This window comes from Pygoscelis adeliae, unplaced genomic scaffold (genome assembly GCF_000699105.1).
Source record: "Pygoscelis adeliae isolate BGI_AS28 unplaced genomic scaffold, ASM69910v1 Scaffold183, whole genome shotgun sequence".
Classification (NCBI taxonomy): Eukaryota; Metazoa; Chordata; class Aves; order Sphenisciformes; family Spheniscidae; genus Pygoscelis; species Pygoscelis adeliae.
Window position 1 is genome coordinate 2,448,099 of NW_008824536.1, and position 25,458 is coordinate 2,473,556.

A 25,458-nucleotide genomic window follows, 5' to 3' on the forward strand; every position below is an offset into this window, starting at 1 on the left:
GCTCGAGCACTTGCCAGTGAAGACCGAGGCAAAAAAGTCATTGAGTACCTCCGCCTTCTCTGTGTCCCGGGTAACCAGGTCTCCTGTTTCGTTCCAGAGAGGGCCCGCATTTTCCCTCATCTTCCTTTTATCCCTGACGTACCTATAGAATCTTTTCTTGTTGCCCTTGATGTCCCTGGCCAGATTTAATTCTATCAGGGCTTTAGCTTTCCTAACCTGATCCCTGGCTGCTTGGACAATTTCTTAATAGAACCGAGACAAGACAACAGTATGCCACACAAACAAAAGGTAATATGCACTGGAAAACACCATTTAAATTGTGCACGTGAACACTCTCATACATAACTATCCGCCCACAGACACACACAATTAGTTGCAAATGCAACAGTTTGATAGAGATTTGCCCAATGAGGTAACATGGTCACATGCAAAACTGGAAAAATGGCATCTCCCCCCAAAAGATAAGAAATTTAATATTTGAAGAATCTGACATTCACTCTTCAAAGAAAGATTACTACACCAGAAGCACATTAAGTGCATTTGATTTCCTTTGCCACGTTTACATGACATTTCTAGCTCCCAACCTTTCCGTAAGTAACCAGTATTTGGTTGATAATGGGAATTAATCGCAATATTGTGCGACAATACTTACATCTCTCAGACTCCTCTGTGTCCTTGTTAGCCCTATGAATCCCATCCTGAATTTCATCTAGCCAAAGTACAGCTGTTTCATCCTTTGTGTCCTGAAGAGAATACGATAAGAAAAATATACACAGCGTGAAGAAAAAAGTATCACTGTTTTTGCAAAGTAAAATAAGCCATACTCAACAATAGCCAGTATAGTAGTTTTCCATATCAGAGGGAATAAGAAGCATTTCAGTCTAATTTACTCCAACATGAGGACATCATGTGCATTTGTGACTAGCAGAGACTACTACGGCATTACCAGACTCAATACCTCCTCCCAGTCAAAAACTTTTTTCAGGAAACAGAAGAAAGAAGAAATTCTGTCAATGGGAATCACACTGATAAGCAAAGAGAACACAAGGCCAAGGACTCGGTACCAGTTAGTCCTAAAGCCGTACTTGCTAAGAGGACATTACTTTCCAGGAACACAAGTTAGTTCCTCGACAGAACATGGCTACAAAGAGTTCTTAGAACAAAAAGCTGCTGATGCACGTCTGTGTGCAGAAGCTAAAAACTCTTGGGTAACTAATGCCACATCAGGCTGTTCTCGTCCCTGTCCACAAAAGCTCACAAGCCTGTACAAACTAGCAACCCAAAAAGCATTGTACATATTGTGGCTGGGTGTACACGCACAACAGTCAAAGCCATGTTTTAAGTCTTTGTTTTAACAGATTGCTTGTCAAGGAGCAGTGACCACACAGTATCCTGTATTTTGGCTGGGATTTGAGGAAATCTAATCAACTAGTGTCACATGCAGAAATTTGAGAAGAGGAAAGAGACAAGTGTTTAGCAAGTCCCAAAATATACATAAAGAACAATGCTCCAGCAGTTGCCAAGCACAGCTTCTCCCCACCCACTGTTGCTTCCTGTAGGTAACTACCAAAAGAAATGCTGAGACGCAACTGCCACCCCTCTGACAGCTCTCGTCATACAAACAGAACACAGGAAACATTTACTTCTGGTATGGAATAATAATCATACTGCACAAAAGAGCCACTATTTACAAGAGCTTTAGCGCCAGGCTGAAAATGAACATTTCCTTACATGCCCTCCACATTTTTCCCACTGTTTTGGTGGGTCTGAAACTGACAGGCTTAATGATATTTCATTCAAGAGACTAACGTGTCTTTCACAGGCAGATTTCATCTGAAAGCCCAGATAGTCCCACAGGAGTACCAGCAACAGCAAAATTCCTGTCCAGGCAGTGGGGGAGAATAATCAAAGAAACAACTTCCTCTACTGTAGTCTCTACCAGCAGAAGTCAACCCAAAGACTACCGAAACCATCCCGTGCTTTTCTATGGATTTACTGTTGCAGGCTTTCCAGAAAGTACACACAGTATAACATACTACAGCATCTACTGTTTTTCTCTCTCTACTCATCACATGCAAAATATGCATCACACAGCACTCCCCATTCACATAAGCAACTGAACAACATCTTGTGGTGAACTACAATCCCTCTCAGCCCCAAGGTACAGAAATCACTAGTCAGTAAGTAACAGTTGACTTCAGATAGTGACTATTTTCCCCACAATGTTACTTTATGATATAGTCTTTCAATTTCTGAAGTTACTGTCATGCTGCTGGGAGGAGCCCTAAACTGAACATATGCCTAAATAAGGTAATTTCACACCAACTGAGAAGTTACCAGCACAGCCTGGCACAAGCTTAAGTGCACACTAAAAAGAGTTCATTATTTCATTCTGACTCAGCGGGAGGAAATGCTTCAGCACAAAATGGGTTCCCGAGGAACGTTAACCCTTTCAGGGCCCTTGGGGAAGCTGCTCAATGATTTTCATCAGAAATGCATATGGTTTTCAGCTATTGCCATCACGTGGGTTTACCTTTAGTAAAAAAAAAAAAAAAACCACACCACCCCCCCCAGTGTTCAACACAATCTAGGTCTTAGTCTCTATGCAAAATTCTGCATTGGTATTAGAGCGATGAGCTCCACAGCAGAAAAAAAACCCAGACAAACCACTTCCAAGCCACTGAAAGCAGACATCTGCTAATTCTTTGTAAATAGATGAGGAAAAAAAAAAATTAATCAGTACCCCATCCACAATACTCAAAAATCAGCTGCATACACACACATGCACTCTCATCCTCTTTCCTAAAGCCGTGAGACTCGCTCTTCCTCTCCCCATCTTCACCTTCACATTTAGTCAGTTAGTGAAAGCTGCAACTACGTACAAGTAGGTAGAATTCCTTGGCTAATAAGACAGACAACTACCACTCAAAAAATCATTAGCAATAAAAGTGTCACCAGGTGAACAACGGGCATCGGTATATATTTTGCTAGTAGCATGTATTTTGCTTAATTTCTTTTTTCTAATTTATCACTTACAGATTTTTCCACTTTCAGAAACTTTCTTTTTGCCATATATAACTACACCTATGACTACATTTAACAAAGAACACTAAAAAAAAAAAAAACTTAAGCTTGCAGGAAACTTGCATTCAGAAGTTCAAAACTCCTAGAATGAACATGGTCTCCTTGCGAAAACAGATGAGGCATACTATTTCTCCACAAACAAGATACATATTCTGGACCCAGGATTAGCTGTAGCAAGCCATCTCATGCAGTTACTAGCCTTGTAGCCATCTCTGTAGTTCACGAAGATTCATATGGTCTGGCTCCAAATCTCTTCAGTATAGAAAGATCCAAACTGACTGGGTAAGATCAGTTGATGGTATGCAGAATGCCCAGAGCTCCACTTCCAGTTTTGATTCCTGGCTTTTAGGACCAGTAACAAGCCCACTACACAGATGTAAAAGTTTTTTGAGAGGTGCATTTAATTGCACTCACCTGTGCTTTCTCTCTCTTGGCTCGAAGTAGTGTATCCTGGTAATGCTGTGCTACCTTTGGGGCTACACCCTCCAATTTTGCTGCAGGAATCTGTAAGGCTTGAATAGTCTTTTTGGTGTCCCCTTCATCCAGAGCTTCATTGATAAGACCAATTGCCAAAATCCCTAGGAAGGAAGGCGTAGGGGGAGAAATACAATGTTCCATTTTTGGTCAATAATAATCATAAGCATTGCTTCAGAAGAAATTGCAGTTAGTCCTTCCTAAACCAGGTATCGGCTGAGAACTGCAATACTTTACTAGTAAATAATGTTTTCTGTTAAAAGAAAGCAAGACTATTTCTCCACCTTAAAGCAGTCATAATGCCTGGAAACTGCAATTAAAAAAAAAAAAAATATCACTCAGGGGGACCACATGCAGGGACTGAATTGAGTCCTCAGACGTCCAAGCTCAGAACACTAGAAGAGAATTATCAAAGCCCAAATGGCCAGAGTTCATAGGTTACAGTTTTCCAAGATTCTGGCTTCTCTAGAAAGAAATCCTCACATGAAGCTAAAGATTTGCATAGAATACCATTTAAAAATACAGTAACTTCACATTTTAGAAAACTCTTATTAAACCTATGTAGTATTAGCTGTATTATCAGAGATGTGGGATGCTATTCAAGTAACAGTAAAATTTACCATTCCGCTAAATAAAAATAAACAAAAATAAGTATCTTATAGTTAGCTAAATGTGAACAGAGTCTACATCATACATGCCCTACCTACAGCAACCATCTCCTATGAATCACAAAATAACTTAAGTTGAGATGGACCCTAGAGGTCATCTGATTCAATTCCCTGCTTAACGCAGGATCAATTCAAATCACGGTTTGATCATTGCAAAACAAAGAGATCTTTCAGACAAAAGAAAGTAAGGAACTCAGTGTGGGGATTTCCAACTTTGGCTAATGTATCCAAAGATTGTGACTTTTTCTTCTACGCAGGAAAGAAAATCACAAACCAAAAGTTTGTATGAAAAACAGAACATCTTAGGGAAGAGGTGGTATTTGGATGGAGTAGAGATTAGGGAAAAATATATGTTGAGGACACTGCAAGAACCAAGATCACTAAAATGATGGCATGGTTTCTGTCAAAGAGCAGATATAATAACTGCTTAAGTCATTGTTTGACTTAGGAAAGGGCACGGAATGTAAGTAGTAATTCTCTCTGATTAGTTTGCTAATATGGGCATGACAAGACTACTCCATGGAACAGCAATATGTTACAGCTCCTCACTAGAAAGCATTTTTTAATTTGAAACTATTTACGAGGATAGTGGAAATGAAAAATATACGCTTGTATGCCTTGAGCACCTTCTCAGACTAATTTAACTTATTCGTAGACAGGAGATAAAAAGTGTCCTTGCGTAAAGGCATATATGAAGCAGATCAAAGAATTAAGAAATGCCCCGTGAGAACAGCTTATTCATTACAGGATTTTCTGCACCTTTTTTTACAGGATAAGGAGTGTTACAAGAAACAGGGTGTTGGGACTACATGAACTTTTAGCCTTCTGCTGTGACCTCTTACATAGAAAAGATACTATGAAACTAGCATCTCGGTGGGTTCAGTGCACCAGTGCCGGTCTGCCTTTGTGTGGTTTCAACAGATCTGCTCAGGTGACCCACACAGGAAACGCTGTGTCTATTTGGAGATCCAGGAAACAAGTCAATCAAGACAGCAGGCTCTTAAATTAAAATTCAACCCTCTCTAGAGTATAAAGTCTTTTCAAGGTGAAACACAACTCATCAACCACGCAACAAGAAGTGGCAGAAGACACCCGTTTGTCTCAGTGTACAATATAAACCTTATCATCACCTCCACATTTGTGACAGATCTCTCCCCTCTTACAATGTAAGGCTTTGAGCTAAATACTACAAAGATGGCTTGAAAGTAAATGTCATGCTACTTGCATATGCAGGAGGTTTTCAGCACTGGTCATAACCAAAAATTATGGTCCCTTAATGAAATTGAAAAAAATCAATAGAAAATTAAACCACCTGATACAGAACCTCACAAGGATCTACCTAAGAATAAGTTTGCTTAATTGTGCTATTTTCAAGGAGTCCTCTATCTCCACCCTGGATTTTAAGTCAGCTAATACTGTCTTAAAGAAAGGAGAATTACTCCTATTTTCTGTTTTGCTGAAGTTTTCATTTTTACGCTCAATCCCAGTCTTTTATCACTGCTAAAAGACACTTATTAACATAAACAGTACTAAAAAATAGAAATTAAAAAAATGCAGAACTAGAAGCAGCATAGAAGTTAGGTTAACACCCATTCTCATTTCTCAGCTTGCATCAGGAATTTTTTCCTTCATGAGTATTTAAGTTTTGGTACTCGCAGTTGCTGCATACACTTACAACTTCTACGGGTTTTTTTGCGTATTTTCCAATTGGGGATTTTTTTTTGTACTTTACCCATTTTTCGTATTAAAAGGCAACAGCTATGCAGGCAAATTCTTCTTCTACTGGTCAGAAGGTCAGTTATCAGTCATTTCAGCTTTTATAGATACTGGTTTTAACAACTAGTGGTCATACGCAGTGTCAGAACAGAAAATAAAAGCTTCTAATTTCCTGATGGAACTAACTGTAAACAAAGCAATTAACCTCTTAAAAGATCAGCACTTTCCATTTCAACTCTAATTTGAGATTTAGGTCCCAATATCTGGAACTGAGAATTTGAATGGCATCAAACTGATGAGATAATTAAATGTTCTTTGAAAAAAGAAAAATCTGTATCAAATATTTTAAGTAAAAACATTTGAATATGTAACTGTTGAACAGACAGCATTTCAGAATAAACTTTTTTTGGCATCTCTGTTGATTTATCACTGAATCAAAGTAACTGCAAAATCCTATTTCTTTGATGCAGTATTTGCACTACTGATCTTCAAAGCAGCTGTAATTTGGAATTAGTGTTAATATGGCCAGGAGTTAAAGGGCTCAGAATAACACATGGAAATAAACTCATCTCTGTTGTTCATTCAAGCTCCTCATCCACTGTAGAAATGCATCTGACAGATCATTACATCTGAGTGTCATCAACACAAAGATGGGTAGCTTATCTTGCATTTGCAGGTCAGATTACCCACAGATAAAGAGTAGAGGGGGACCCTGGACAGAGTCGGTGGAACTTCCACTAAATACTGGAAAGGTAAAAAGGCCAAAGCACATTCAAAAGAAGGACTAAATGGGAGAAGAGGAAAGCCCGATCAGGGCAGAGATTGCAGCCAAAGAGACAACGAGACTTCAAGAAAAGTAATTTCTACTGAACACAGCAAATTAGGAAGGAGGATGGAGTACTCCAAGACTGGGCTACAATTAACTCAGACATTTTGGTAATACTAGTTTTTGTTAAATTTGAGGGTTTGAAGCAAAATTAGAAAAGATTCTAGACTAATCCTAGACACTGATGGCAGACAATGCATTTTGTTATCCAAAAAGGATTCAAATTTGCATTGGAAGGATTAATGAACTGTTTGGAGATACTGATTTCAATATCACAAACACTCCTGACTGCCTGATCTCGCCATCAACAGTCCTGCTATCAAGCCTTTTATATTGCAGACCAAGTCTTGCTCACAACTAAGATCCTCCTAGATACCTAATGTATGACACAACAACAAGTCAATCAATAACTTTTTGTATTGACATGCACTTAATTTTAGCACTCTTTATGAGCTAGGATCAGTCTAGCATGAATCAAGCAGAAAAACTTACTTTCATGTTCTTCATGCACAACTACGTTCACACGATCAACACATGACTGGATATCATTCCATGTGATAAATTCATTTCCTTCTGCACGTGTTTGAGCTTTCAGCTTCATCAAATCATCAACATATCTGTCAAAGAACAAAACCCAAAACCAACAAACATCACATCGCAAGAAGCTGGCCAGGGAACACACAACACAGCATGAGAATTGTACATAAAGTGGAAGAGGTAACATGAGGATTGAAACTGGAACGAATATGAGAAGGGGGAAGAAGAGAAAGAGGAAAGGCTGCGTGCAGAATGGTCAGCCCAAACATGAAATAATCAACAAAAGCATTAAAACACCGAATGAGGGTCCAGGGCAAAGAACACGGTGGGTGAGCTGGCGTAGTATTAGTGACAACCTAATGGTACCACAACACGGCTTTAACGTGAAATCCGCGAGAAAGTGTTGAGAGACAGCACAGAAATCAGATCACTAAGAAACAGTAATCACAAAAACAAGATGCAAGAGCCAACGGAGATGAAATCAATGCGGTAATAAATAATGTAGAAAGAACGTAAAGTATAAGAGGGGGGAAAAAAGATTCAAAAAGTCACAGAATATAAGCAACATCAAGGACAGACATGATTCCCTGAAATATCCACCTCTGAGAGTTCTCATCCTCAATGTTTGTAAGCCCTGTGACAGGACTGCTCAGTTGTTTCCACACTGTATTCACATCCCCTGAATCCAAAGCCCTGTTAATCAGGGCCACAGAAGACAGCATCTCTACAGCAACAGATAATTCTGGATGGGTGAGGTTACCCTGTGTACAAAGAGGACAACAAATTAATTCTACTCACTCTTCACAAACTATTGCTGCACATAGAACACAGAACAGAGTAGTCAGAACAGACATATAACAAAGCAAAGGGACAACCTTTATGATATAGAAGTAGAAAGATGAATATCATAAAGAAAGCTAGACCACTAAGTAGGAGATTAAAGCAGAATCTTACAGGGCCAAGTAGCTCAAGATTCAGGTATTAACCTTCACATCATAACAGACTGAACACCAAAGCAGTTCTATGAAGACTCAAGACAGGTTTGTTCCAGAGAACACATTTAACGAAACAGACAAGGTAGACCCGGTGATCCATACCAACTTCCAGAAATAAGAGAGAACGTGGTACTTACTTCAGGGCTCTGTTGCTGCAAGGTGGCCAGCTCTCTTTGGTAAAGATCTGCAGCAAATACATAAACCTCTGGTAACTGGGCCTCTGGATTCATCATTTCTGCCACAGTCTTCTCAGCATCACCCATTCGAATTGCAGAATTAATTTTGGCTACTGCTGCCAGCCCTAGAAGTTCAAAGGGGTAGCATAAAGAACGAGGAAGGCAGACAGTTGAGTCCCCAGTAATAAGAGCACTTCTATTCTACTCAGTAATCAGATACCTAACAAGAAAAAGAATAATTCCCTTAGCTGCAGGAAGTGAGTGAAGCTTCCTGATCCATACTTCCCCAGTTAGTCTTCCATTATTGCAGACAACTAAAATACGTAATGCCTTCTTTAAAATACAGCTCATGTTTAAAACCAGTTCACCTTTTCACCTGGTTATCAAAGGACTGTTTCACCATTTCAGTCTTCCGATAGTAAGAAGCCTCATAATGGCAAATTTTTGGATGGATGAGTAGTAACAACTTTTTCTTCTGTCTACATCTATCCTACGTCTATCCTGCTCAAGGCAGTAACAGGCACTCTATAGTTGGCTAACTTTAAAATAGCGCAAGTAGGTAAACAAATGCCAAGCTCCATGCTGAACAAGTAAGGTACTTCGAAGGTAGCCTCCTAGTTATTAGGCATTCACTATTTTCCTCTTGTATTCTAAACCCTCTCTCCCCAGATCTCTAGTAGTCTCCTTTCTACCTATTACAAATTGAACTAATTGCTCCTGCACAGCCAGAACTGAACATTCTTGAGCTCTGCATGGTGTCAGAAGCATCAATCAAAAAACAAGCAGCCATCGTGATCTGCATTTTATTTGCTACCTGATATTTAGAAACAGTTAAAGGTTCTGTAGCTCAAACCAAGTAAGATTTATGTCAATGGTCAGCAGGTAATCAGCTTTCACACCTCACGGAGCAATCCAGATTTCCTTCACAGATCCATAGCACAAAAACTCATACAAGCATTCTAGAAAAAGAGGTTATTTAAGGTGGACACAAAAGTTCCATGTTTCTTAGTATTTCAAATTATATGTTGTTATCTCCAGCAGTATTGTAAGAGCTGGATAAAAGACACTACAAATAATCACGGCAACCATCAATATTCTTAGCAGCCGTGAAGTACTTAAAGAACATTTATAACAGTTTGAGAGAGACCTCATGTATCCCCATGTAGACTCAAATATTGTGCTGTCTCATCCTTTTGATCACATCCATGGTCACTTTGCTGCAATAATTTCTGCTGATCCTTACTTTGCTGATACTGTTGGGCTGCCCTGTTAGCAGCATCCACTCCCAACTGCAACTCTTCTTTCTGCAGAGGACCTGTAAGGCCAGCCTGAGGGAAAAAAAAGAAACCAGGAGGGCGAAACAATGTCTTCATTATTCACTTCAAACAGCTCAATAAAAATTAAAAAACTCAGCTTTTCCTCAAAACACTGTAATGTTTTGAGGAAAATGTAATGTTTTGAGGAAAATGTAATGTTGAGGTGAGACTGACAGACCTATAATTCCCTATATCTCCTTCTTGCCCTTCTTCAAGATAGGGGTGACATTCACTCTCTAGTCCTCAGGAACCTCCCCCAACTTTTAGAGACTGCCTAGAGTAGCCTCACAATCACACAGGCCAGCTCCCTCAGCACTCGCGAATGCAGCCTACCAGCTCCCTTGTCCAAGTTGTTTAAATGGTTGCTAACTTGATCCTCCTCTACTGAGGGGTAAGTCTTCCTTGTTCTGTACTTTCCCACTGGTCTCAGAGGCCTGGGATTCCCAAGGGAAAAATCTTATCAGTAAAGTAAGAGGCAAAGAAGGTATTCAGTACCACAGCCTTTGTGTTCCCTGTCATCTGCTCCCCTGCCCCACTCAACAGCAGCCCCAAATTTTCCCTAGCCTTCCTTTTGCTGCCGATGTATCTACGTAGAAGTCATTCTCATTGCCCTTCAGGTTCACTGTCAGATTCGGGTCCAGTTGGGCTTAGGCTTTCTTAACCCCACCCTACATGCTTAGACAGCATCTCTATATTCCTCCTGAGTCACCTGACCCTGCTTCCATCCACCTCTTGTATGCTTCCTTTTTCTGTCTGAGCTTTGTGGGAAGTTCTTTAGTTCATCCATGAAGGCGTCCCGCCACTTTTGCCTGACTTTCTGCTCATCAGGATAGGCCATTCTCAAGCTTGGAGGAGGTGACCCTTGGAAAGTCAATGAGCTCTCCCGGACCTCTCTTCCAGGACCGTAGTCCACGGGATTCTTCCAAACAGATCCACGAACAGATCTTCAGGCTCTCCTGAAGGCCAGGGTTGTGATCCCACTTTTTACCTAGTTCTCTCCTCTCAAGATCCTCAACTCTATCATCACACTGTCTCATAGTCACTGCACCCAAGGCTGCCCCTGACCTTCCCATCTCCAACCACTTCTTCCTTGTCTGTATTAGGTCCAGGAAAGGACCTTCCCTCATCAACTCCTCAGTTACGTATGCCAAGAAGTTATCACCAGCATACTCCAGAAATGTCCTGGATTGCTTATGCCCTGCTGTGTTGCCCTTACAGCAGATTAGGTAGGTCAAGTCGCCCAGGAGGACTGAGGCCCATGAACACAAGGCATCTTCCACTTGTCTGAAGAAGGCCTCACCTACTTCTTCTGCCTGATCAGGCAGTCTGCAGCAGATACCCACCACAATGTCTTACACATTGGTCTGCCTGCTAATCCTGACCCATAAGCTCTCAACTTGTTTATCATACAGCTCAAGGCAGAGCACCACGCATTCCAGCTGCTCTCTCACGCAAATGGCTACTTCCCCTCATCGCCACCCTGGCCAGTCCTTCCTAACAGACCTGTATCCAACCCATGGCAGCACTCCAGTTCTGCTAGCTATCCCACCACATCTCTGTGATCCCAGTGACATCACAGCTCTGCCACTGCACACAGACCTCTAATGCCCCCTGTTCATTCCCCACCCTGCACGCATTAGCGTACAGGCACTTCGGAGAGGCACCCAGTCATGTTGACTTCCTAGGAAAAGGGTAAGAGATTCCCTTATAACACTGCTCTCATCACTTCTGTACATGTGCTAGAGGTAGGTTCCCTTCAGCCTTGTCTCTCATCCACATCGCTCTACACCCTTTGCTTACCAACCCAGCCGACCACTTCCTCACTTGGAGACATGATCACCCTGCCCTGTTGATTCCTGTGAAAGATTAGGCCAGATACCTCCGACAATTTGGGAACAAACATGGTATGGGGGTTTGATTACCACCTTCATTCTGTAGTGTACTGCATAAGAAAGGTCAGCCCAGAAGCTTGACCTCGTTTGCTGACTTAACAGAAAACTAAAAGGGCAGTTTTGTGAGCAAAGCGGTGTGAATGGCATTCTGAGGCTCACTTCAGGTTTGTCAGCACTGAGAACACACTCTGATTTGTCCTCATGCCTTTAACTGCTGTCATTAAATATGCTGAACGATGCAATATTCAGCTAAGCAGTGGCTTACAACAGTGAATTACGTATGATTACTTGGTGCCTGACACTGAGTGTTTGTTTCCCACCTGCCAGCTTTGGTGATTTAAGACTTATACTATCAATGAGGTCTGCTCCAGTACCTGATGATTTAACAGTGGTAAGATTTAAAAGCCTTATGATAATGCATAGCTACCCTCTCCAAAAATAAACAGAAATGCAAACCTGACATTTATTCAGGACCTCAATTTAAACTGCCAGGCCTTACTACAGATTCAGCTCTCTGACTTCTTGTCATACACTACTTCTACTCCAAACTGTGGTTCAAAGGCCCTACGAACAAATATGTTTCTTCAGCCTCTTACTGTAATTGTGCAGTCTGAACTTTTCTAGGTCTTTCTACACTCCCTAGAGTGCAAAAGCCATCTCATCTCCTCCTCCTTGACAGGTCTTCCAGCAGGTGCTGTTGGGTCATGTCATTGCATTTTCTAGCTATGACATACAAGCACCTATGCATCCACCAAGGTCTAGTTTGTTGTAACTATATAACTGACTTGTCTGTATTTTTCCTAGATCCAAATGCATGCAATATCTTACTTATCTACCTTGCTGCAGCTTTTAAAAAAATCATTCATTGAAGAGATGCAATAGTAACCATCTTTGTATCAGCATATTTTTTCCCTATTAACATATATGACATTGTGATAATTGAGACAAAGCTGGTTTTAAAAACTATTCTGTGTATTTTATGAGCAGCATACATAAGCAGCCTGCAAATAAAATCCACTGAAGAGTTGGCTTGAAATGAGAAACGAAGGTTAACCTTAGTTATAGAATCATAGAATCGTTTAGGTTGGAAAAGACCTTTAAGATAATAGAGTCCAACCATAAACCTAACGCTGCCAAGTCCACCACTAAACCATGTCCCTAAGCACCACATCTACAAATGGTGTATGGTGGGGTTCTCCACAGTGAAAGTAGCATATGCTTATCTGGTCAGTATTTATAAAACACAAATATCCACATTATTTGGGTACTAACAATAGTAAAATGAGAGGGAAGATGCATCTATATTATAATGGTTCTGTACACACACGACTTAGTATTTTAAGGTTTGGTGAAAGTATTGTAATTATATATACATACATACAAGCATTATATTCGCCTTTCATATGCAGAGATGAATACTAAATGATAGCTATGCTTACTGTATGCTTCTGTCTTTTAGCATTAACTTTTTCAAACCAACACTAAACTGTAATGCAGGTATATAGCAAGTGATTAGTATACAGTGGTATGGTGAAAGGTGGGGGGAAAACCTCATGAATCAGGGTAATCTGGACTTTTCCATACCTCCTGTTTCTGTTGTCTATCACTCAAAAACTGCTTGAAATACCAGTCACAATTTTCTCGTAGCAGTCCTCGGAGTCCCAGGGCTGGTGTTGCCAAAGCTTCATACAGCGCTAATGCATCTCCTTGTTCCAAAGCTAGGCCAATCTTTGATATGGCTGCGTGTGCTAGCAACAGTAAAGCAGAGTTTTGAGAAAAACATTAAATGAGGAAGTCCCATGGTTTATATAACCCACTGCTCAGAAATAAATACTTTTAGATCTGATGGATAGCAAGTTAGGTATGTAATCTGAATGGAAGACTTCCAAAGTCAATTGCAAAGTCGTACTCGAAAAAGGGGCTTAAGGTTCGAAATAGCATGCATTACTCAAGATGAAGAATTGGGGAGGGGGGCGGGGCGGGCAGCAACACAGACAATCCATTTCCTAAAGGAAGGGCAACAGAAGTCAAAATGAATTCAGCTTACAACTATGTACTAATAATGAGTAAAAAAAAAAAACACCCCAAAAAAACACCACCAAAAAATCCCACAAAAACAGGGGAGCTGTCTTCCACTTTTGTTAACATTACAGAAAGCGAGGAGGAGCACAGGTATCATTTTTAAGTACTCTTTTAATTAAGACTATTACTTTAGCCTGATACCTACTGTTCACTTTATTGATGTTTCCCTGAATCTCAGCTTGAGTCAGAAGTTCTTCATACACATCTCTCTCTCTCTCTGAATTTTCTGAGGCAATCTGAAGATGAAATAAAAATTAATCAGTGTTTCTACAGTTTCCTTTGCCCTCATAGATCTTCTCATTGAAAAGGTCAGGGAGGATAACTGTATATCTATATAGAACTGTGATAGGTCATAGATAGGCTACCTCTAACACATGCTAAAAGAAGCCCTAGAAGTAAATACATATAAAGTAAATATACTCACACTCTGATACAGACAGCCTAGAAACACCTTATTTCAGTGTAATGGCTCTATATGACCACACAATAGAGCTCCACAACATAGAAAGCAGTACACATAGCTAGGCATTTGACATACAGCGTTCTAAAACAACATTGACCCCTTCTGAGAGGATCGGTTTTGCTCATCATTTCATTGTTAGGAAAACGTATCTATATTGTATGAAAATAGAGGGATAGCATTCCCAACATATAAAGGCTGACATGAATTCTGTATCTATGCGGCCCGTATTTCAGACAGCTAAGCAGAGTAACACAGCTAACTGCTGCCTGTCTTCTACAATAAGACAACAGGTTACTGGGGAACATACTAGAATACCACCAGGAGTAAATCCACCTAACACTCTACATACAGGACTGTAACACACATTCTGTGAATTCCCCACAGTTTACACTGCAATACAAAATTGCAATGCATGCAAATAGATGGTTTGAAAGAAGAATTGATCTACCCTATTTTTAGCATTCTCCATCTTGTCTTGCTTTGCTCTGTAGAGTGTGTCTTGGTAAGTGGATTCCAGTTGATCATCGAGATTTATTAGCATGGCATTAGGGTTCTTCATTGCCATAAGAGTGTCAGCTGGAACCTGATGGTCAATTGCTTCATTAATGGCAATGACAGCAGCATGTACTGAAAAACAAGTCACAGTCTGCCAGTTAGTCCCAAACACAACAGCTCTGTTAAAAATTGAGAACTTAACTGGAAAGAGCAGAAGAATTATCTGGAAATTAACTGGAAAGCAAAAGAATTATCAAAGTACCTCTCATTCTATCATGGCTTTGCATTCTTGACAAAAAATAGCAGCGTACTTCCCTACTACGATACTCTAGCTAGTCAAATCATCATGTTCCAGAAAGAAAAGAAAAAAAAAAAATACACAAGGGAAAGAAAACCCTCTCTTCCCAGTCTTTCAAAAGGCTTATCAAAAGGACTGTACTGTCTTAGAACAGGGGGCATTAAAACCAACACTTAAAAAAAAAGTCTAATCTGCTCATTTGAATAATCATATAAAACGAAACTCCATTTTTCCTTACATGCTGCTTCATCCACAGAAAGTTCATTTGCAAGAATTCCTCCAATCTTGCTGAAGGCAGGCATCTGAATACCATACTTCTCCAGTTCAAGCCTCATATTACTGATTTCCTCCTCTGAAACATACATAAAAACAGTGTTATGCAGGCTTAAACACATTAGGAATCAGCACTGCTATACCAACTGCTGCTACAAAAAAATTTAGGATAACTACACTAAATTACAACTACTGTTTAAATAATACTTCGAATATAACTCAGTAAGTGAAACAAAATAAATGAAAACTGATAGGTATTTTACACAATTTCCTAAAATCTACATTTCTCCCAGACACTCATATGGGAATATTCTGTAGTCTTTCTCACTAGAAAACAACACACGACTTTCATGAGGAGCTGGAAACAAACTCCATCATTCTGAGGTGCCTCAACTACTGCTGCCAACAGGTCAGGAAAATGCACAGGCAGTATTTTAGCATTCTTTTTTCCCCACAGAGAGACTGTGGTGAGAAGAGTGAATGGAGGATATTGAGACAGGCTGTTGCTAAATACCATAAAACTCAAAGAGAGTTGATAGCTTAGCATTTTATAGGTACAGTCAACAACTGTTTTGCAGGAAAATAAAGTTTATACACCTTTTAAATCAGATGCGTGCCCTCAGGCAGGAACCTCACTAATGCAAAACACAGAATTTGAGACTCTTGCAAAAATCAAGGAACTGAAACCTTGAGGAGGCATTTGGACATGAGACTTTGTGCTGGAATCTCCTGCAGCAGATCAGCTGGCAAACTCTTCTTCAGCTGATGGCACCTCTACTTTAAACTGTCAAGGGAGATCAGAACTGTTTACCAAGTTCCAAACTGAAACCTCTCCCAAGGGGATGGAGGCAAGGTTTAAGGATCTTACAACAGTGGCAAAAAAGTTAAGGGGCTGTTATTTGTGAAATTAATGATTAGTGAACCGATGGCTATTTAACAGCCTGGCTCAGAAGCACCCAAATCAAACCTTTTTCTTAAATTACCAGAACGTCTCACAGCCATTAATTTTGAAGTTAATTTGCATTTAAGATATCAACAATAACAATCCTTCAATTGATCTATACAATGTCTAGTAGAGTATGAGATAAAGGCAGCTCACATATCAGCACTTTTACCACCTTTTTTTTTTTTTTTTTTTACCTGTGAAGTCCACCTTCCCATATAAATCCTGAATCTGAGGGGCAAGACCCAGTTTGAACAGGTACAGGCTAGAAAAGAAAATAAGCAAATAATTAGAACTAGTAATTTTTCCTTGTGGTTCTGACAATGACACAGATAAATTTAGGAGATACAGATTCAAGGAGCCACTCAAGTAAGCCAACATAACAGCTCATAATCACCAAGAGGGTGAGCTGACTCCTCTCTTCCCCCCTCAGCTGCACATAACTGGTCCACCACTCTGAAGTCTCCACAGAATAACAGAATGGTTGAGGCTAGAAGGGAGCTCTCAAGTTCATCTTGTTCAAGCTCCCTCCTCAAACAAGGTCACATAGGACCAGGTTCCCCAGGATCATGTCCAGATGGCTTCTGAATATCTCCAAGGGTGGAGACTCCACAACTTCTCTAGGCAATTTGTGCCACTCCTTGGTCACCCTCACAGTAAATAAAGTGTTTCCTGATGTTCAGAGGGACCCTCCTGTGGTTCAGTTTGTGCCAGTTGCCTCTTGTCCTGTCACGGGGCACCACTGAAAAGAGCCTGGCTTCATCTTCTTTGCACCCTCTCTTCAGATAGCTACACACATTGCTGAGATTCCCCCGGAGCCTTCTCTTCTCTAGGCTGAACAGTCCCAACTCTCTCAGCCTTTCCTCATAGGAGAGATGCTCTAGTCCATTAATGATCTCAGTGAGCCTTCCTTCAACTCTCTGCAGTATGTCCGTGTCTCTCTCGTGCTGGGGAGCCCAGAACTGGACACAGTGCTGCAGGTGTGGCCTCACCGGTGCCGAGCAGGAGGGAAATATTCACTAAGCTGATTTGGCTTACTAAAATGGTGTTAACGTATTCACTTGGAGCCTGATGAGAAATGGAACTGCTACAAAGGAGGGATTAATCCATACATCTAGGGACAAATGGGACTGGGGAAAAAGAAGCAACTCCTCTCCTTTTTGCCTGTTGTGCTGGCTCAGCACAGATCATGGAAACGTTACCCTCTATTAAAATACCTGATTATACAGGAACATTAAAAATAAGCTATTAATAAAGTAAATATCCATTCCTCCGATAAACTCAGTTTTAACGTGATTGGAAAATAGAAAGTAAGCAATTCCACCTTTTCACATGACCTCAACATGTCAAATGTAAATCTCCAATCTTTATAAATCTAAGCAGATTTTTTTTTACAAAACAAAACACAAACATCAGGCAGGAATATTTCTGACCTATGGACTGTCAACAAAACTGCATTCTAGATCTTTATTTCTGAACAGGAATATACTTTGGCACTAAGCCTGAAAAAAGAACAAGTTTTTATAAAAACATCCTTTTCCATATTTATATTTACATGTCAGAATTACTTTTCTTTCCTTGATAAGTAAAATTATTTAAATGATAAAATCTTGAGGAGGCTGCCTTTGCAGAGGAATTGGCTACGGAACGTTTCAGCCAAAAAGGTTAACAACTGAAAAAACTAAGTAGTATGGAAAAGGTATTATTAGATGAAAGATTATAGCTTCTACAGCCTTAACTATTGGGACTGTTTGCATCTATTAATTTTGCTCCCTGAATTAATTTTCTTCTCCTATTATATGTTCTAGAAAGTACAGCAACAACAAACTTAATTTTCTTGGGAAGCTTGGTAATTGTCCACAATTCAGACTACTGGGGCGGGGGGGGACAGAACAGCCAGGATATAACGAAGAACATGTAACAAGAATATATGCCAGCCAACTCCTGGCATAAAGTAGCTACAGTAGCTATCACAAAGCTGCCAGCGAGGGAGGAACTTTGCCATAACCTAAACAAAAAGGAGCATTGGTCTTGATAGTGGCAGTGTACCCCACCACAGGTCTACTCCTCACTGCTCTATAAACTCCAAATTACTTATTCTACAGAGATAACTCATTGTAGATCTAAAGTTGGGATCAAGCTCACTTCTATAAATAATAATTTCATCTACAGCAATCTGAAATATCAGATAACATTCAGATAAATGCAATCCATCTCCATGGATTTCACACTGGCAACAGATCAGAGAGCAGAACAAGCCATTCTTGAGAACTGAAACTGAGCAAGCAACAGATGAAGACCCAAATGTATACAATCCAGCATTCAATCACCTAGTAAATTCTACAAAAGGAATCCTTTTTAAATAACTCAACATGTTCCAAAAGCCACACTTACATTCAAACCAGCTAGCCAGGGAAAAAAACAAAACCCAAAAAACCAACAAATCCCCCAAAAATAAAAAAAAACCACATGCAATGTGCCATCCTGTCAAACTGAAGAGCAAAGCATCAACAAACGAATCCTCCCAGTTTTCTCAAGAGCTGGGATTATCCTACTCAGTCTATGTGAGATTTTAAAATTTAAAAGACCTTTCAATAACAGTTCCTGCTTGATCACTTACTGTGGTCATCAAGATACACATACTCCAGTACAATACTGTGACCACACTGACTGATCCCTAGATAAACTAATATTTTCCTTTCTCATAAACACCTTTTAGGGCTTCAGGCTTTCCTTTAAGCCCAAAAATGTTTAGTTCTGCCTCAGACAGTAGAGGGAGGGTGAGAACTGGGATGGGAAGGTAGTAATCACAACATACTGACTGGTTCTTTTTCCTTCAGCATGTGATTTGAACACTGCACAAGGCAAAATACTGGCTTCACGGACCTTTGCTTTGACCTGGCAAGATTTTTCTGCTAGAAAATTTGTCCTCATCCAGCTTTCAGTTCAGCTCTCTCCCCTCTCACCTTTCAGCTTTGCAGAAAGATTTCAGAAGCAACTGGATTTCTGCCTGGCACGCCTTACCTGAGTGCATGAATACAATAGATACAGCGTGGCATGTTCTTGCGATCATAGATATCTGTAGTTTCTGGGTAGAATATCTAAAGATAAAACAAAGTTAACAGACTGAATTATACTCACTCTATATAGCCAAATTGCGTAAATAAGCCCAATTCTTCTGCAGTACACTAATGAAACAGGCCACAGAACAAAACTCTTCAAGCTTCTCTGCCCTGGCCCAACATTTCTCCTACTTGAAGCACCAATCCTTCCTTTTGTTTCTACCACCCAAACCAGGGCTCCCCTTTTCCTGCCCACGTTCTACACACGTGGATGAGTACACCCTTTCTTTTGTGTGCCCACCAAGATACTGGGTCATGAGGTATTAACGAGGACTTTGGTGAAAGCCAAGAGATGAAAAAAATACAAGAGAAGAGAAGATTTTGTTTGGACTAAATGGGGTTGAGAAGCAAGGGAAGAGACAGTGACAAAGGGAAACTGAGACCGGCACCGAGGTGCCCTGCATACTACATTTTCAGTTAGCTGGACCCAAAAGCTTTAAGACAGTCTCAAATGCAAAGGTCTTCAAAGTTTAACACAAGGGGCTAATACTGCAAGTGTCAACTCATTCAGAAGTGCTGACAAGGTACATTACTTTCTAGTTATTGGAAGGTTCTTTGCTGTTCCCTATGAGCACAAAATAGCATTGCTCTTTCTGTAAAGGCAAGAGCAACGGAAGGACCCTCACAATTCCACAGCATCAGTTCCCTGGCTCTTCTGCATGGGAAAATACTTAAAGCACCAATATCTCTTTGTCAATGTACTGGACTCCAGCCCAGTTTCTTTAACATCTCCTCACACATTAATTTCCCCCAAAAACCCACTTACATCTGAAAATCTTGCCTCATACCTGGCACTGAACTTCTCTCCCTCTAGCTCCCTCCTCATTTATTTTCACCTAACAACCTTAACACCATATTTCAGTATTTCCTAATCCCAAATTTCTTCCTGTAAGATCATCATAAATCCCAGCAAGGCTCAACTAGTAAATCTCAACAAGTTATTTGAAAAACTTTGCCAAAAATAAAGTGTTCAATTTGCAAGCACGTATGCAAACAAAACTTACATCAGATTAAACTACGCAAGGCCTAGTTTTGGCAAGACTAAGCATAACATGGCTTACAAAAAACAACAAAAAACATGTTAAAAAAATTTACTTACTATCCATGTACACAACTTGACTATAAGCACAACACTACCACAGTTCCATACATATTCATGTAACAGTGTTTATTAACTTAGAGGAGTTTATCTGGCCATTCCCCTAGTGAAGCCAATAATTTATATTTGATTAAGCTACACCAGGAACATTTCAACTTGATGTGAAAATTTCATAGGGAAATCTGAAGAAATGGAGAACATAGTAATTTCTGTTGTGCTGCTTCTTTTAGCATAGATTTCTAAAAAAGCTTCCACAATCAAACTGTAGCTCAGATACTGCTCAAAAGAATGCATGGCAAGAACAATGTAATGCAGATGTTATGCAAGATTAGTGATATTAAGGTTATGGTACAGAAGGTGGAATTATTTTGCTCCTAGCCATTCTCACACACATAGCGGTATGAAATCTTTCAGCAAGTTTTAGGAGAGAATTTCTATAGGGACGCAAATCTAGAAAATGAAGAATTAACTAGATGAAGTCTGCTGACTTTTGTACAACAGCAATGCTTCCACGGAATGTAAAGCTTTTCTGAGATTATTTATCTGCACGTACAACATAGAAATTACCTTGGGGAGACCGATCTCAGCCATGGCATTCAGCCACTGGATTACATTATCTGTGTGCCGGAAGTGGAGGCCAGTTGCCTGAAATAAAAATAGGCAGGAACAAGGGGGAGGGCAGTAAGAAACAAAATATCACAGCTGCCAAGAACAGCAGGGAGGTTCATTAAGACGGACAGTGAAACAGTACTCTTACAGAAAAGGAGTCAGAAGTCTTCTATATACGATTATATTGACTGTTTATGACAAGTTCTTTCACATGAGTGCAAGCTCAGATATAAAGCTAAGAGTCTACCCTCCTCCAACTTAACCAATATTCTAGACTGAAGGTGGAGTTTCTCAGGTAATACCAATAGAAACTAACTTTCTGCTTATTTGCTCACAGTACCTCCGTGTGCACATTTTCCTATTTTAGATGTCTACCTAAAGCAGTATCTATGGCCAACAGCTCTTACCTTATATCTAGTCTGTTCCCTATCGTAGATTTTCTTCACAGAAACCACTTTAGGGGAGAAGAAGTTTCCAAGTTTGGCCAGGTAGACTCCATTTCTCAATCCTTCTTCCAGCTCTGTTGTGGGAGGCAGCTCCTCATTCAGACAGGCCTCCATCCATCTGGAAGTGCAAGAAGAACAAAGTTCATCACATGAGCATATTTACAATTTGTGAACGCAACGCCATGCTAAACAAGTTTCACGCTACTACTGCTGTCATACTCTAGCATACTATTTACTTAGCATTAGGGGTTGAAAGTGGGTATAGCACTACCACACAATCTGTGTCATTAAAATGCTAGTCAGTAACGCTTCAGACAAAATATTAAGGAGAAGTACAGAGTCCAGTAGCCAGAGTTTCACAAGTAATTAAGATACCATCTCACCACCATGTTTCTTCTTCAGCCCATGATTTAGCTGGTACTAGTCTAGGCATAGTGGCAAACCTGTCCTTTAACTAACTTAAATCTTCCTCTTGAGTACAGGCTTATCTCACAAGCATTTCTTTACTCTCATTAAGTATCTGCTAGTTATTTCATGACTTTGTACCACTTATTCTAGCTCTTTTAGATGATCTCAGGGCCTCAGAAAGGCCCTACAATGTTGTCATCAAGTCTACCTTCCTGACCTATATATTTTCTCCCACCCTACTATACATTTCAAAAACAGGGGAAAAAACCTGGAACAGGCATTCCTCTCCTCATAACAACTGATTTTCTCTTATCTTGTTTCCTTCCATCTCATTTAATGGTGTCACGGATCCTCATCACAAAAACAAAGATTACAACAGCAAACAACTCGAAAAGTCACTGTTCTCAAAACAGAGGTGCACCTTGATACTTCTTCTGTACAGAGCTAGCAGAGGCTGTATACTGCAAGCTCAGGTATGCAGTTTCTTCCAAAGACGACATGCTCCCTGGCTGTTCGGCTCTCTGAAGAAGGGAGCTGCGCAGCCACGGGCCACTTCCTAAAGCGTTTTCCTTAGATCATGCCTCACTTGCAGCTAAACTCTGAAGCGCTTGGATCAATAAAGATCACAGAAAAGTGGCTTTCAAGACAATAGCGGCCCAGAATAGCAGTAGCCCATATTATAAAACAGAGCTGACAGTGTTAATAATAAGGTTAATAATGTGGCCCACGGGGATGATGAGTCCACATTACTGGGACTGATCTTAAAGAGAGGCAAGTGGAGGATCCTGCTTGAACCCAGTGAACAGAATTTTAATATTCTAAATACTGTTTCAGATGCACACGTAACTGTAAACTATTTAGCTCCATATTAATCCAGGCAAAATAACAGGAAAACACCATACTGGATGCAAGCGATAACAAATTAAATGAGTAACTGTAGTAAATTAACACAATTTCACAGAAATCAGTCCTGTAAAGCACGCCTGGGAGAACTATGTGGCTCTGTTGACCAACTGAAACTGCAGACATTTCACGTCTGCGAAGCATGAGGCTTCATGCCTCGTAATATTCTGATTAAAATCAAGCACTGTACATACATACAAAAAATAGCTTATATATACTAAGAACTAACAGACATCTCCAAGCAATGGGGGTTCATTGAATGGTGCTGTTTCTAATGCATTTTGGCATAGATGTGTGCTATGCCCCCCTCTTTCAGTTTTCCAGGAAGTAAACACAAGAATTGAGGATGACAAAGTTAGAGAATTAGAGGATAACACCAATATTAGCATAACTGTAACCTATAATTAGCACACAGGCGGTCACAGCTTGAATAAGAGCAGGACTGTTCAAATAACCTAGGCTTTAGACACGGTCAGATATTAGGTCATTGATCTAGCTTATCTACAGACTGGGGATCGTATCCTAAAAGACAACTGTGACACTGAAAAACATGTAATGAGTACAGCAGATGAAATGAATTCAAAGTTTAAAGCTGTAAGACCTAACGTTATTGTGGGGTGTATACAAAGCGGAACAGCAAAGTCAGGCACTACTATTCTTTTGTATATGATACTGATGAGACTAACCTTGTCACTGTGGCCTGCATTTTTCTGAACTGGAGAGCAGGAATAAGAGAGGAAAGAAGTTTTTGATTAGCTAAGATAATACTTCACAGTAAGAAGCCTGAACAATGCAGTGCATTCAGTTTGTTGAAATAAAGTCTGAGAAGCAGCTTGATGCTCTGACAGTCCTTTGGTGGCAGACTCAAATCAGATGACTGAAACTGTAGTCACTGACATCAGCCTGCTCCACCTTTTCTCATAAACAGCACCAAATCTAAGGCAGGAGCACATGAACTGCACATGAATCAGCTTCTGAACCACCAATTTTCAGCCCAGCATGCAAGGCTCAATGGAAAGAGCTAAAAATTACTTAACCTGCAATATCTGAGATGACGACAGAATAAGCGACCATTCTTTCTGACCTTAACGAGAAAATAAGACATGATGATTTCTTTACAGTAATTTAGAAAAGAAGTATTATAAACATAAAATTTAATTTGCATTTGGGGGATATTTTTGCACAGTTTACTCTTGATCTCAAATACAGAACACTGTAGCAGTACACGACAAATTCATCATGGCCAGTTTTTCATCTCTCCTGAGAGGGCAGTAAACTGCATTTCTAATTATAGAAGACAGGTAGTTGTCAGCGAAAACGAAAAAATCTCACAGGCTGCAATATTTTAACTGTCAGAGGAAAGACAACTTTGACTAGTGCAGATGTGCAGTCTTAGACAATCTTCTTAATTGTCTTGCCTGTATTCAGTTTCAACTATCTCTAAGGTTTACTTTTTTTAACCTACCACAGAGCTAGTCTGTTACTCTACCACAGCTCCCCCATTTTCATGTCTGTTAGCATAAACGGAATGCTTGCTAAAACATACATTACAGATGAATGTACATCTTCACTACTCAAACTCAAGGGGAATGCCAGTCAAGTTCTCATGTCTGAATCTATTATTTCTCCACCTCTCTCTATTTGAAATTGTTAGTATACAGTGCAGTCTCATGGTACATAAAGTGGCCATCTGCCTTTTAAGATAAACAAGCCAGTGTTCTTAAGACAACAAAAAAGGCATAACACTAGTGCTTTGTTCTTTGCTCTAATTCTATATTTGCTTAAAGGTACAATTCAAACACATCTATTTAGCTCAGCTGCCACTAATCCTCTATTAACACAAGCCTTTTCTATTAACACAAGTTAAAAAAGGCTGTAGCCATTCCGATGCCTACACCCAAGAGCATCTAAAAACTGACTGTAGAGCAAATGCAGCATAAAGTCCTCAAATTTTTAATTCATCCCTCTTGCACTTCTGTTTGAGTTTTTTTTTTTTTTTAAAGATCTAATGCCTGGTGCTGTTTTCCTATTTGTGGATTCTGCAGCAGACAGTTGTGCGTACAGCCTTGTTGTTGAAAGAATACTCATGATTCAATAAAGGTTTTACAAACAGCTTGATTTCACTGCTGTTTCTTTGGTTATTCAGATTGTTTTCAGTATCTGCATTCCTCTCTGGATAACATAGAAAAATGCGAAGTTATTTCAAAAGAAAAAACTCACTAACATTCCATAGCTGCTCATCATGAAGTACCTACAACCAGCCACCACTACAGTCCCCAAATCTCAGTTCTACCTATTCTTCCATCTGAATGCAACCAACTACTCAATTTTAAGACCCATCCCCTTTGCCCAGGAAAGACTTTTCCTCGCACTTGGCTTCTCTACAGCTCCAAGCAACAGAGGTGACACCTTTGAAAAGCTAACACAAGCAAGAAAAAGGTGCCACAAAGCTTTCCAATGAGGTTGCCGCAGTAACTAATCACAGAAACAGGTCAGCAACCAGATGTCTCCAACAGACACAGGTGGAGATTTCAGGAGAGCCTGGAAGGAAGGGGAAGAGAAAAAACGGAAACTACACATTTCTCAGGAACTAGCGCTCACAAAAATCAACAGCAAGAAACAGTTTTATGTTC

At 40.1% G+C, this 25,458-nt stretch overlaps 1 protein-coding gene across 1 annotated transcript in view; it reads right to left on the reverse strand.

Moving 5' to 3' along the window:
* Positions 1 to 25,458, reverse strand: part of IQGAP1 (IQ motif containing GTPase activating protein 1) — a 71,894-nt gene that overhangs the window by 25,018 nt on the left and 21,418 nt on the right. Inside the window, exons 2-15 of the mRNA XM_009321591.1 lie at positions 21,476 to 21,632; positions 21,027 to 21,104; positions 19,263 to 19,339; positions 16,436 to 16,503; positions 15,261 to 15,374; positions 14,678 to 14,856; positions 13,912 to 14,002; positions 13,269 to 13,432; positions 9,720 to 9,804; positions 8,438 to 8,601; positions 7,906 to 8,066; positions 7,261 to 7,385; positions 3,499 to 3,662; positions 653 to 743 (exon numbers count right to left, since the gene is read on the reverse strand). Of these exons, the coding sequence (XP_009319866.1) occupies positions 653 to 743; positions 3,499 to 3,662; positions 7,261 to 7,385; positions 7,906 to 8,066; positions 8,438 to 8,601; positions 9,720 to 9,804; positions 13,269 to 13,432; positions 13,912 to 14,002; positions 14,678 to 14,856; positions 15,261 to 15,374; positions 16,436 to 16,503; positions 19,263 to 19,339; positions 21,027 to 21,104; positions 21,476 to 21,632 (1,718 nt within the window). The remainder of the gene's footprint in view (positions 1 to 652; positions 744 to 3,498; positions 3,663 to 7,260; positions 7,386 to 7,905; positions 8,067 to 8,437; positions 8,602 to 9,719; positions 9,805 to 13,268; positions 13,433 to 13,911; positions 14,003 to 14,677; positions 14,857 to 15,260; positions 15,375 to 16,435; positions 16,504 to 19,262; positions 19,340 to 21,026; positions 21,105 to 21,475; positions 21,633 to 25,458) is intronic.